The following is a 14,138-nucleotide window of genomic DNA, read 5'->3' as shown; positions in this document are numbered from 1 at the left end:
CCCAAAAAACAAAATCTAATAATAATTTCCTTTACAGAATTAAAAACATTTGCATCATAATTTGATGCAGAAAATGCACACATTGTTGCAGGAAATTCACAAGAATGCAGGAAAAGACGTATTTACTTTGCTAAAAAATTCTATTTTTGCTCAATTGTAGAGATCTCAACCCCCCAATGTTGAACCCAAAGTTACGCCCTTGGGTAAAAGATGTCATTTTGTTGTATTTTAGTTTGTTTTTTTTGTCTAACTCTTCACACTTCTGTCCACAGGCCATTGAGACGTGTGTTGCTGCTGCGGGTTTCAGCGTTGGAGAATTTGCTGCCCTGGTTTTTTCGGGTGCCATGAACTATGCAGAAGGTAAACGTGTTTCTTAACTTGTACTTGATGTAGATGTTGCTCAGTTAAAAGAAATATAATATATTACCCCCTCTGTGTCTTCTAGCGCTGTACGCAGTGAAGGTCCGTGCTGAGGCCATGCAGAAAGCATCAGAGCTGGTTGCTAGTGGGATGCTTTCAGTCATCGGTAGGCCACAGGCCCAGTACAAACATGCCTGTGTGCAGGCTAAAGAGCACTGCACAAGCCTGGGCATCGAGGAGCCGGTTTGCTCTGTGGCCAACTATCTGTTTCCCGATGGCAGGGTCATCGCAGGGCACCAAAAGGTATGGAGCATTATGGCCGCCATAAGCTTGATTCATACTTCTGTGTAAAATCCAACCTGTTGCTACGTACGTAAGTACGTGGAGACACGCACCTACACCCCGGACCATGTGCCGTAGCCTCTGATGTGCACCTCTCAAAAAATGTAACTTCATGTCCTAGCGACGTATAGTACGTCGCTCGGCCGTGGCTTGGTAGAGTTGCATTTCCCACTACTCATTTCCTGGTTCTCCTTCTCAATAAACAATAGGAAATCAAGGAGAGGGTTAACTTTTCCTGCTACAGATTTCCCACCGTGGTCAGAAAGAATGGGGGAGACACTTTGTTTTCTCTCACTATGACTCTAGAGTCACTGTACTCGCTCCGAAGATAATGCTGTCACTCTCTCACTTTCCCTCACTCTACCACACACTTCCCACACACGCATGCCGACTCAACCTCCGCAGAACCATAAATCCCGCTTTAGGATGAACATATAATATGACACAAAATGTACCACAACAAATCCTTTACATCTTTGTTGTTTTGTCATTACAGTGCTAATAAATCTGCGTAAAAGTGTGATTGAAAAACCCTTTTACACAGTTTTGTCTCAGACTCCTCTTGTGATGTTTCTTTCATCATAACTGTGTTGACTCCTCAGGCTCTGGATTTCCTCCAGAAAAATTCACGACGTCTCCAGTTCGTGAGGGCCAAACCTCTCCCAGTCAGCGGGGCCTTCCACACCGAGCTGATGGAGTCGGCTACTGAGCCCCTCAGAGAGGTGCTCCGACAGGTGGAGGTCAGTCAAACTTTCTTCATGGTGTTATGGTAATTTAATGATTTCCATGTTTTTTTGGGGTATTTCTTCCGATTGTATACATTTGGAAATGTAATAAACATGAAGTGAATGTAAAGGTTGTCCTCTTTTTATATATAGTGAAAGAATTTTAAAAGTGTACTGTAAAAAATGTAAAATGAACCATTTTAGTGGCGCCCTTAAATTACCCCACTTTGGGAAGCATTAACAATCTGTAAGAGTGCTAATTTACAAAACCTATAAGACAGATATGATTTTAAAACCACCCCTTTTAAACTGCCCAACGAGCACCGTGCTCTAAATCAGTTTCTTTGTAGTTTGATAGTAAGCTAAAAATTGTTGGTAATTTTTTTTGACATTTTATAGACAAAACTATCAATCAATTAATTGAAAAAAAGAATCTTCAGATTAAATGATAATGAAATTGTTAGTCGCTGCAGTAAACAAACCAAGGGAAAAAATTACCTCCACTGCCCCCTTTTAATATGAGTTATTTTCATCCACATCTCACAAAAGGTTTTCTAACCTCACCAATAGCCATTTTGTTCAGCTACCAATTTTTCAAGGTCACACACCTTGAGGGCTAGTCATGTAACACGAGTTCTCTCCCACTCAGGTCCGTCGCCCCGAGATCAACGTGTACTCCAACGTGGACGGCAAGCGCTACATGAATGAGAGCCACGTGCGCAGGCAGCTGGTGAAGCAGCTGGTGTCGCCTGTGAAGTGGGAGCAAACTCTGCACGAGATCTACGAGAGGACACAGGGAATGAAGTTCCCCCACACCTACGAGGTCGGCCCCGGAAAGCAGCTCGGCGCCACGCTTCAAAAGTGTAACAGGAAGGCCTTCCAAACGTACGCGCAGGTGGAAGTGACCACTTATGAAGACTGAATGCTGAGATGTAGAGGTCAAAAAATGGGCTTCGGAGCTCGTTTTGATGTGGCCAGGACCGGCAAGAACTGTTAAACCTGCAAGCTCCTGTGGTTGCTTCTCATGGTCTTATTATTATTATTATTATGTAATTAAATATTTTTTATTAATGAGACATGATGAAAATTTTGTAATTTAGAAGTTTATTTGCATCACATGAAAAAGCATTTTCAAATCTGAAACAGAAAGTCCAGCTCCCTTCATTTTATATAAAGCAAGGCTACATATAATTTGTAAAAAAAAAAAACCGTTGGCCTCTTAAACCAGTAAGAAACTAATCTGGATACAAAAAACTGCAGGCCAGCAACAGTCCAGTCATGGGAAACATGCTTTTTTGACATTAATACAACTGTGAACCAACATGACACTGCTACAATATGCTGGCCAACTCCTTGGGCAATACTGTAAAACCAATTTAACAATTTCCACATGCCCTGACAAATTTGACAATTTGAAAAAAAAATTTTTCACCTGTTTTCCGGTTATATAGTGTCAAATTCAATACATCATTAAGATAGTATAAAAAAGACGTCGAAGTAAACAGCAGAAACAAATCAGAAATAATTGTCATTCACTTGCAAACCCTTTTTTGTCAAATATATAATGGCCTAAAAGGCCTGCTTATGTCCCCGTTTAGGCTTTCCATTCCACCCACAGGGCCCCCAAAATGGTCACTGCAGCCAACAGCGCCACAGTCACCAGTGCCCCTCTGGCCCAGCCAGTGCAGGTTACTGGTTTGAAATTGGACACCTGTGAAATGAAGGAGAACGTGCAATGAGACTTGAGTTCAGAAAATACTTTTTGCATGCATATACATGTACATACCGTATATATGTTTTAAACTAAGCAGTAGTAGCATAAAAGGTCACTTAAGACACAGGTAGAATACCCCAGGCGCAGTGCTTGCTATCCAGGCCTTCACCGCTGCAGACACGCCCTGGAAGCCCCATAACTGATTGTGGATATCCCTAAAAGAGAAGCAATACCAGGTTACAATTTCTCAACAGCCAGATACAGAAAAGCTCTAGAGATAGACGTTTCTTGTGATTTATACCGATATATTGTCCTGGTTAATGCCTGAGCGGGTCTTATCACGTCTAGAGGTGTCGGCAGCCAGTTCAGTTGTCTGCTGGTCCATTCCCAGTCCATCTGATCGCCAATTAGAGCCAACTGTTGCCCAATGGCCCGTGCAGCCTGGTCATTTATCCTGAGGGAGCAAACAGACATGACTCTTGTTCAGTTACCAAGATTTTCACAATGTGGCCTTAATGGATTTCTCACACAAGCAAAGTGCTGTCAGACTGAAGTATGTAATGAATCGTTATAAGTAGGGCTGGGTCGATACGCTTTGTCCAGACTGGATTCTAACGAAAAGCAACAGTACATGGGTGCCAATTCAATGTGTATTGGGTTTTTCATTCGTTGCGATTCAATAGTATTGAGTATTGTGATTTTCTTTTCCTTCTTTAACAAAAACAAAAGTTGAATAATACACTTCTAGAGACAATATATCATGAGACAATTCTAAAAACAAATTCTTTTCTAAAAAGAATGCACATCACGTCAGTCAGTCCGTCTGACAATTATTTCATTTGTAAAGAAGTACATAACATGTATTTTTCGCATTTTCTGCTTTCAGTCAAAAAACGGATATGATGTAGGTAAGAAAAAAGAAAGAAAAAAAAAACTATTCTAGGGGGAAAAAAAGCGATTACTTAAAATACACACATACGATCACAATACACACGATTTTTGATTATCCCCACCCCTAGTTATTAGAAACAGTGCTTTATTAGTCCATATTTTTATATTATTAGGTGTTAGATAAAACCCAATCCCACACCAAAGTGATTCTTTTTTTATACATTGTTGTGTGTATTGTGGGATCAGTTGTTTTTGGTACAACTGATCCCACATGGTCTGTAGCCTGAGGCGCCGTCTGTCTGAGCTCTATGGGGGTGGTGTTATTATGACTGGTGTCTTGGGAAGGGCCTGCACCACATGTACCTGAGGTTCACGTCAAACAGGGTGTCAGTGTCCACCTCACCAGGTCCAGCCCGGAGGGAGACGACGCGACTCGGCTGTCTTGTTTGTTCCACCATTTTGTTTTCTGAAAAGAAAAACCGTTATTATTCAAATGATTCACTTCAGTACACGTGAGAGGAAGTTCCTAGAGCTTCATCGGCCATGTTATCCGTGCTGGACTACCAACGTTAATAAACAGGCTATGTAAATAATGGGTCATGTGCAGGCTAGGTGGTGGCTGTGTTACCAGGGAGCAATCCAGGTAGATAAAACAGGCTCTCCCAGGTTTGAAGGGATGACATCATCTGTTGGATAAAGTCCAACAACACCTTACTACTTTAGGCCTTTATATCAACTAAAGTGTTTTTATGTTTCAGATGTCTGTTTAGAACTATAGAAAAAAGCTATAGAGGTATAGAAACTGTCTAACTACCTGATCTTCCTTTATTACTGTATTTATGACTTGTTATTTTCCCCAACCCTTAGGTCTGTTCCATCCTACACGCACCTGTCCTATGACCAGTTTCTGTTGTACCTGCACTTGTCTGCCTCAATGCAAATCCATAATTTCCATAACTCAAATCAACCAAACTGCCTTTATTACTGAAGAAATAAAAAAATCACTGGTTTCCAAGAATCTACCTATAGACTTCATATTTGTTTGTTGATTTACAATAACTATAGAAAAAAATATTATAATGATGTATGTTTATAGTATTTTGAATACTACCTAAATATAGCTTTAAATGTGGGAACCGTAACAATATAATCATAGGTTAGGCCCCATAATAATACCCAGATGACAGTTTTGGAGTATTAATGGTACAACAGCCTATAGTCCTTTGCCATATTGTCATAACAAAGAGATGAAGGCATCACCCAAAGCAAACAAAGGTTGTTGTGAAGATCACACATATTAGATCACACGTTAAACCTGCACATATTAATTCATTAAAAAAGGACTAACTATATTTACAAATTAGCAGTGTATCTTGTTGGAATAGTTTTATGTTAGCTGTTAAACGGATATAAATGAGGCCGCCCAAGCAGTAAACAGGTGCATGCACTATACAACTAGAAAGAAAGAAAACCCACCTGTTGTGTTGATTAAAGTAGACGCCGCCCTGTAATAAGCATAAATACATTATGATGAAAATGCTTTGAAAGTAATAAAATAGAGAAATAAAGGTGTTTTGCATGTGTAGCCTACTTACAGCGGCGTCCTTTAATCTCGTTGCTTTCAGATAATATGACGGGCCACGCCTTTACCTGCTGATACCATGAGGAACCACCCCGTGGCATCATACTCACCTTTCATAAATCTCTCTCTCTCTCTCTCTCTCTCTTTTTTACCATAAGCCTTTTGACCATTAACAGGTGTTTTATTGTGAAGGTCAAAAACAGAACGTCCTCTTTTTGTAAGCATTTTGTCTTGACGGACATCCATGGAACAAGCAGTAACACATTTTTTATTTTTTAATCAGATACAGAAAATACAAAAACGAAACACAAGAATACAACACATGCCAAGGGTCAGTAAAGAATAAATAGAAAATAAATTAAGTAAAAAAAAACTCTTTGCTAGGTCTATGCTCACCCCTGCTGGTACGCTGTGGTAACGACGTCCTGTAATGACATCACTGCGTCCTCCGTTGCTAGGTTATTCTCCCGGAAGGACCAAGCCCATACCGACGTCGTTCATGAGGAATTTCTTGTTTTAGAATTACACTTAACATTGTAATTAGTTGAAAACAATATCACCGTATGTTATGTTACATTTTAATACCTGAGACTTTTATTGTGAAGGGTAGTTTGACCGTGGTGGGCGTTTCGACACGGTGTCCAGCTTCACGACGCCATGGGATCAATAAATGTAGCTTGTTAGCAATAAAACCGCTAGCTAACATGGAAGCAGTTATTATTTAATGTTAGCTGGAGCTATCAATGATGCTAACCAACTGTCGCTGTGTCTCGGAATGAGTTTAGCAAGCTAATGACAGTCTGGTGAGATTGCATCACTGACTGGGTGATGTCCGCCCAGCCTCTGCAGCAGTCTTGGGAGGATTCAGCCATAGACAGTTAAAGAAGGATTCAGCCGCCTGCTAACAGAGCCAGCCCCGGCGGCTATTTGATGCTGATGACTGGCTGTTTCCTGACATTGATTTGTAGGTAGGTGACTGCTTTGGCGCATGGTAGCTGCATGCAAGGTTTTTTCTCTCTTTTCCTCTGTGCATTGTATTATCATAAATCCTATTTGTTTACCTGTTATGTGCTCCACCCTAGTGGGAGGCACCATGGCCGGTAAGGTGAAGTGGGTGACAGATATTGAGAAATCCGTGCTCATCAACAACTTTGAAAAGAGGGAATGGCTTCAAGTTACAGAAAACGACGACTGGAATTTCTACTGGTAGGTTTACATCTTATCCACATTCCTCTTTAATCCTCGGACACTGTACTCTGCTGGCACCAAACGGGCAGTAGTGGAAGAAGTACTCCTTATTTGCTTTAATAAAGTATGAATACCACAATATAAAATACAGGCAAAGATCCTGCGTAAAAATATCTTACTTTAAAACCAGTTCAGTGGTTGCCAATTTTGGCTTTTGGGCTCATCCAAATGGTCACGAGTCATAAGATAATTTATGAGGTAGGGAAGAAGTAAAAACGAACCTCTGCTATAAACATTTTTACTTTTTTGTAAAAAGATATCTTTTAATCTTTTGTTGCCACCATGTGGCAATAATAGTGTATTTGGGACTGGTGTCACTTAAATAACACCAACCAAGACATCTCTTTGGTTAAACTCCTATCAAGTCACAGGCATCTGAAACGTGACAAGAGTTCCCCAACTAGGCACTGTTTTAATTTTTTTACTTTCACACAAGCCAAACAGATTGGAAACTACTGGTTTCATTTTTTTTTAAATGTATTGTATTTGTATTTTATATTCTTTTCATATGTTTATTATAACTTTGAATCTAAAAAGTAAAATAAATGTAGTGGAATATAAAGTACAATATATGACCCTAAAATCTAGTAGGGTAGAAGAATAAAGTAGCATAAATTAGAAATATTCTGGTAAAGTGAACGTACCTTATCTGCTTTTTACGAGATGACTTTCAAATTTCAAATGGTACAAATAGAGTGCATGTTGATTCTGTGAATGTCAATATTTGAGTAATAATTACATTACCAAGCTCATTTCTGGACCCCAGACCCTTCCGATCACCATAATACAGGTTCATTTGTACCCACATGTAGGATGAGCGTCCAGACCATCCGAAATGTGTTCAGCGTGGACACTGGCTACCGCCTGTCAGATGAGCAGATGGTTAACCACTTCCCCAACCACTACGAGCTGACCAGGAAGGACCTAATGATCAAGAACATCAAACGCTACCGCAAGGAGCTGGAGAAGGAAAGCAGTCCGCTAGCAGAGAAGGACGAGAACGGGAAATACCTTTATTTAGGTATCCATTAGAGTGTAGCAATGCACACATTCTTTTCCTTACAATGCTGTCTATATTTAACTATTTGCTCTATATTTCATGCAGATTTTGTTCCTGTGACGTTCATGCTCCCCGCCGATTATAATCTCTTTGTGGAGGAGTACCGCAAGAACCCGTCCAGCACTTGGATCATGAAGCCCTGCGGGAAGGCTCAGGGCAAAGGCATTTTCCTCATCAATAAACTGTCCCAGATCAAAAAGTGGTCCAGAGACAGCCGCACCTCCACGTGAGTTACCGAAGACGTCGTCCTAACACTTCCTGTAAGGAGGGTTACTCTTTACAGAGATTTGCATGGTGCTGTATATCCCTTCTCTGTTATTTCTCTTATAATAAAAATAAACCAAAGAGCATCAATAGTAAAATATTTTGAATGTATTTGAACATGACGGCCTGTATTATCTATCCTATGAGCATTTGAATCCCAAGTAAACATCCTAAACTGATAATCATCGTTTGTGATTTGCTGATATTTGGCATGTTGCTTTCTGCTCCCAGGTTTGTAGCAGCATCTAGTGGCAAGGAGGCCTATGTCATCTCCCTGTACATTGACAATCCTCTGCTGATAGGAGGGAAGAAGTTTGACCTGCGTCTCTACGTTCTGGTGACCACTTATCGGCCTCTGAAATGCTATATGTAAGCACTGATTTTATATGATTTTTTTACGTTGAATATTAGCACCATTTAGTGCAGATGTATTATTATCTACATGTAACAGAATACGGCTGGTTTGCTATAGCATTTGTCTGTAATCAAACTAAACAGTTTTGTCATGACTTATTCATTCAGTAAAGATTTTCGTAATAAATAAATGCCATTGTAGAAAACCTTTAGTAGCCATTATTATTTTTTGTCAAGTATTTTGTTATTAAACTTGCTTATTGAGTCTTAAAGAGTAAAGAATAGTTTAGATTTATTTATTAGCTGACGGACAGAAAATTATTGGCCAGTATATTTTTTTTTATATATATATATATAGATATAGATATATATATATATATATAGATATAGATATAGATATATATATCTTTTGGTTTTGGATTGTCGGTCGAATAAACAATTCGAAAACATGTTATAGATTATTTATTGAAAAAACAGCAGGTAGCTAAAGGAAAAATGAGACTAATTGTTTGTTGCAGCTAATTTGACCCTGTCTGTGGTTTGATCCTTAGGTACAAGCTCGGCTTCTGTAGGTTCTGCACAGTCAAGTACACACCCAGCACCAGTGAACTGGAAAACATGTTTGTTCACCTCACTAATGTGGCCATCCAAAAACATGGGGTAAGTCTGTATCTTGTCTTGTATGGCTAGAAGGTACTACTAATAGATCAATTTGTTTTAAAGGGGTATTCCGCCAATACAGTATTCATAAAGTCTCATGAAGTAGCAGTGACTGCAATATTCAAACTTCCTAACTCCTCCTGCACCCTATATTTCCCACCCACAAATTAATAGTTATTGGACCCTCCCTATATGGTAAATACCCTCCATGCCTCAAAGTTGTACCATAGGCTTTCTGTCAAAAAATGTTGTTCTGAAAAACTTCTGAGCCTGTGAAAAAGGCTCAGAACTACTCCTCATGATGAGTTCACTGATGTTCGTGTGTGTGAAATCTGGGGATTGCCTGTTTAAATTGAAGCAGTAACTTGCTTTAATATATTTTTTAAGTGTTATTGACTACATTTATAGTTTTTTAAGTTGATGCTGACTAGATCTAAATACACCGACTGATAGATTACAGAAAATAATATTTCTCACAAAGCTGAACTCCATGCGGGGGAAAAAACAAATTTCAATATCTAGTTAGATTGTGTACCTTTAACACAGGATGACTACAACCACGTCCATGGAGGCAAGTGGACGGTCAGTAACCTCCGTTTGTACCTAGAGAGCACCAGAGGGAAGGAGGTGACCAGCCGACTGTTTGACCAGATCCACTGGATCGTGGTGCAGTCACTGAAGGCCGTGGCTGTAAGTGGAGTCTTTTTATTTCGAAAATTGAATATGTGACCAATACACCTACATGCTTATTGACATCACAGAATTACAAGATTTTTTTAGGAAGTTTGACCACATGCTTAGACTGGGTAAACCCCGCCCACTCTGCTGACGATTTGATTTTGCGCTGCAGCTCGGTCTGGAAACCTGCACGTTTAATTCTCCTGCTTCAGTTTACAATTTTGCGGGAACCAATCACAAACTGGCTTATCCACCTGGCGTGCTATTGGCGGGTTTAACACGATGACGATAGAGAAGCAACCAAGCAGCTTCTTGTTTACATTCAACATAGCGGCCACCGAACACAGCAACCCATTGATGCCACTTTCGCCTCCACATCACCCAGATTGTTGATCTGATTGGTTGAAGGACTATCCAATTGCATACAGAGTTATTTGAACTATGCCTGTTGGTCACGCCTTTTGTACAGAGAAAATACAGAGCAGACTCCCCAGACCAATGCTCAATCTCAAATCTATGGACCTTGCCTTGGTCTGGTAAATGTAAATGTGCTGTATTTATATTGCGCTTTTACATCTACAGGAAACATTCACCATTCAGACACATTCATATACTGTGGCCGGGGCTGCCGTACAAGCTCATCAGATAAACATTCATACTCCGATGCGCAGCACCGGGGGCAACTTGGGGTTCAGTGTCTTGCCCAAGGACACTTCGACAATGACTGCAGGGGCAGGGATTGAACCACCAACCTTCCGACTGGCAGGCAACCGCTCTACCACTGAGCCACAGCCGTAATTGCCAGGCTACCACATGCTAGCACTTATAATAAACTCAGTGCCTGTTGGAAACACTAGACATCTTTAGGAGTGATATTTAACTGTGTCATGTGGAACATGTTGCAATAGCACCTCCACACTATATTGATAGTTATACTGACGTAGCTACAGGGAAGTCTTTGTCCTAACTTGACTAAATATCAAAAGAGTTTGTGGCGATATCATTTGTGACAGTACAACCTTAAATGATAGATTGCTGGTAGTCACAGTTAGTAGAAATGTTACAAATGTATGAGGAAGCTCTTACTCCCTTTGATAGCTCAGTTGTTAAAGCGGAGGACTGTAGTGGCATTTCCAGTGATCCTTAGGTTGTTGGTTCAAATCCGGCTCAAAGGAATGAGTTTTAATTGTGTTATGGAATATGTTGTCTAAAAGTAGCATTGCAACATCTATTTTTGAAGCACTGTCTACTGTCAAGGCTACAACTTTGTGTTCTATCCTGTTCTCTGAGTCCACCACAAGCTGTTTTGGTTTTGCAGATGTTGACCTCCAGGTGATTGTCGTTGCACCATGCGCCGCAGCTCTCTCCTCTTTAAAAAATAAAAATATCATAATCTCTGACGATGTATGTCAACTCCTCTTCCTAATTCCTTCTCTGTTTTTTTCTCTCTTACAGCCTGTGATGAACAATGACAAGCATTGTTTTGAGTGTTACGGGTATGACATCATTATTGATGACAAGCTCAAGCCATGGCTTATTGAGGTAAGTAGTTTAACGAGTGTTTTTACCTGCATAGACAGCTACAAATCACATGAAAGATCTGGGTTTTTTTGCCTTTTTGGTAAATAAATGCAAAAGGATTTCTTTTTTGCCAAACCCAAAGATTAGCATGACATGACTCCACAGTGTTATTGTGTTACCATTGTGTTGTGTTTTTTTTTTACATTCTATACTGTGCTTGTCATGTGGCATAGTTTATTGCACTCATTTTGACAGCTGTAGTTGCTGGGTTTCCATGCTGGGTCTATTTCAGACACCAATCTGATCTATTTTTGGTGACAAAATTGGTTGTAGGACATAGAGGGTCCTCAGTGAGGGAATGAAAAAACATGTGCCACAAACCTAGTCAAGAAAGTGTTCCTTTGTTCATTATTCTATACTTAGCTAAACTCCTTTCTCTACTTAAGTGTGTGTTGATATCAAGGTTGCTGCTTCATCTCCCTCTTGGCACTTACTCTTTGAATGTATGTTTATGAGCACAGCTGTTAAAGCACCTTAGCAGAATTTTCTGCCTGATGATAGCTTCTTTATGGGGATGGGAAGAATTTGAAATGAAACAATGTGCTCATGCCTGTTTGGATCCAACCTTCTCTTCAAATATAAACGTCACTTTCTTTTGATCTTTGTCATTCTCAGGTCAATGCCTCTCCCTCGCTGACCTCCAGCACAGCCAACGACCGCATCCTGAAGTACAACCTCATCAACGACACCCTCAATATTGTAACGCCCAATGGGGACATCCCAGACTGCCGCTGGAATCGCAGCCCGCCTCGTGAAGCCCTGGGCAACTATCAAGTCCTGTGAGAGACATTAAAATCTACCTTTTCACATTCAGATTAACTCAGCAACCTCCAAGTAATGTCACACAGCTGCTAAATGCACCAGTCAAAAGATAGCTCTCTTGGTAGAGCGGTGGACTGTAGAGGTTATGCCAGCCGATCTTATGTCGCTGGTTCAACTCTGGCTTACAAGAACTACTTTTCACTGTGTTTTATGGAACAAAATCCATTACATCTTACAATCTTTATTAATATTAATATTACCAAAGTCAATTTTCACTTGCAAAGAATTTGCCTTTGTGTATTTGGACATTAAAAAGGGAGTAAAAAACAAGACAATGTACTGCTACAGTTAAAAACATAAATGCAGAATAGATGTATTGCACTAACAAGTGTGTAAAAAAGACACTACAACAAAAATAACAAATACTGTATGTACAATATAAGATAAAATAAAGGGAAAGAAGTAGGACTGTACAGTTTAGTGCCTTGTCGGGTTAGTGACTATGGGTGGGACTGTCAGTGAGGTTCCCGGGGCTTGTTAATGAGGCCCACTGCAATCAAGAGAATCTGTTCTTGTGGCGTAAGGTTTTGGATCCTTGTAGACCGCAGCTTTCTGCCAGAGGCGGGTGTTTCAAAAGCTTTTTGCCCCATTCTAAACAAAATAATGAGGGTAGGGTATGTTTTACCGCCTTGTTTACATATTGAATCTATGTAAAAGCAACCAGAGGGTGGAAATTACTATGTTACCCCTCTTTCTTTGCCTCAGCTGGCTCTTACTCCCTTCTCCACACTACAACACCACAGTTCAAAGTAGGGCCTTACACGCATTGTGTGTCAATGATCTCATCTCCCTTCGATAGCTCAGTTGGTAGAGCGGAGGACTGTAGTGGATGTAACAGGTATCCTTAGGTCGCTTCAAATCCGGCTCGAAGGAGATCTTTTTAATCACACTGATTGATGTGTGATATCTCTGTGTTCACATGCAAACATTCTAGGGTTTGCAGTATTAGTATTTAGCACAAATATTCCTGAACTATTACAGTACTTCATTATACACTCTGCACTCTCCTAAACATCCTATGCTAGCTTTCTGTTGCTTTCTATGCTAAAACAGTTGTTAACCTTAGTGAACTGTATGATAGAGACCTTAAACAATTTTTTTGCCACAAAAATTAATTGTTATTTTATTTTGTTTTTAATATGTTTAGACAAACTTTTTATTTGTTTTTTTTCAGGTATCCTTATCCACTTATCCTTGGTCTCTATCATTATCATTATTCTTTCCCCACATATTTTTTTACATTATCTTTAGCAGAACCAGCCTCTTATCAAGGCAAATTTGGATAATGTTTTACACATGTTGTAGCTGTGTAGATAATATATAAACTTTGCTTGTGACTGCTGCAACATGAATATTAAGAGCGTATAGACATGCTAGCTGTTTTGTGAGGCAACATGCTTAAAAGATCACTCTTCCAAGCCAGATTTGAACCAGTGACCTAAGAATACCTGGCATTTCCACTACAGTTCTCCACTCTACAAACTGAGCTATCAAAGGTATTTAACAAGGTAGCGCCAACAGACAGGTTACACGTCTGAATTGCGTTCACATAGCTTTGACTGTGTAAACAAGGCGCTAAAGCACACACTTTTTAAAATGGGGCAAATATTTTCATATAACTCGTTTGATTTTGTAGGTAGAGTACCGAGTTCAGAATGACGATCATGTGGACTTCCACCTTATTGTCACAAAAAGACATACTGTATGCCTGTTGTTCATCCGCTGCAGTACAGCTATGGTAACATGACAAATACTGTCAAACCATGAAGTTTTATCCTCTCAAACCTGCAGCTAAATGAGCACAGTATCTGTATTAATCACTGACTTTGTTAATTATTCAGTGAAAATGTCACACAC

The 14,138-nt window shown here is 39.9% G+C and overlaps 2 protein-coding genes across 2 annotated transcripts in view; both read left to right on the top strand.

Annotated features, from left to right (window-relative positions):
* mcat (malonyl CoA:ACP acyltransferase (mitochondrial)) overlaps positions 1-2,679 on the top strand; it is a 3,527-nt gene extending 848 nt beyond the window's left edge. Inside the window, exons 2-5 of the mRNA XM_032505323.1 lie at positions 273-360; positions 446-663; positions 1,305-1,442; positions 2,077-2,679. Coding sequence (XP_032361214.1) covers positions 273-360; positions 446-663; positions 1,305-1,442; positions 2,077-2,349 — 717 coding nt within the window. The 3' untranslated portion in view covers positions 2,350-2,679. The remainder of the gene's footprint in view (positions 1-272; positions 361-445; positions 664-1,304; positions 1,443-2,076) is intronic.
* Positions 2,680-6,090: 3,411 nt separating this feature from the next.
* The window catches only part of ttll1 (tubulin tyrosine ligase-like family, member 1), a 9,441-nt gene continuing 1,393 nt past the window's right edge, over positions 6,091-14,138 (top strand). The window contains exons 1-9 of the mRNA XM_032505409.1: positions 6,091-6,582; positions 6,697-6,820; positions 7,675-7,883; positions 7,968-8,148; positions 8,418-8,555; positions 9,092-9,200; positions 9,747-9,890; positions 11,334-11,420; positions 12,075-12,238. Of these exons, the coding sequence (XP_032361300.1) occupies positions 6,708-6,820; positions 7,675-7,883; positions 7,968-8,148; positions 8,418-8,555; positions 9,092-9,200; positions 9,747-9,890; positions 11,334-11,420; positions 12,075-12,238 (1,145 nt within the window). The 5' untranslated portion in view covers positions 6,091-6,582; positions 6,697-6,707. The remainder of the gene's footprint in view (positions 6,583-6,696; positions 6,821-7,674; positions 7,884-7,967; positions 8,149-8,417; positions 8,556-9,091; positions 9,201-9,746; positions 9,891-11,333; positions 11,421-12,074; positions 12,239-14,138) is intronic.

The sequence above is a fragment of the Etheostoma spectabile genome, chromosome 23 (genome assembly GCF_008692095.1).
Source record: "Etheostoma spectabile isolate EspeVRDwgs_2016 chromosome 23, UIUC_Espe_1.0, whole genome shotgun sequence".
In the NCBI taxonomy this organism is placed as follows: domain Eukaryota; kingdom Metazoa; phylum Chordata; class Actinopteri; order Perciformes; family Percidae; genus Etheostoma; species Etheostoma spectabile.
This window is presented reverse-complemented; position numbering and strand designations above follow the sequence as displayed.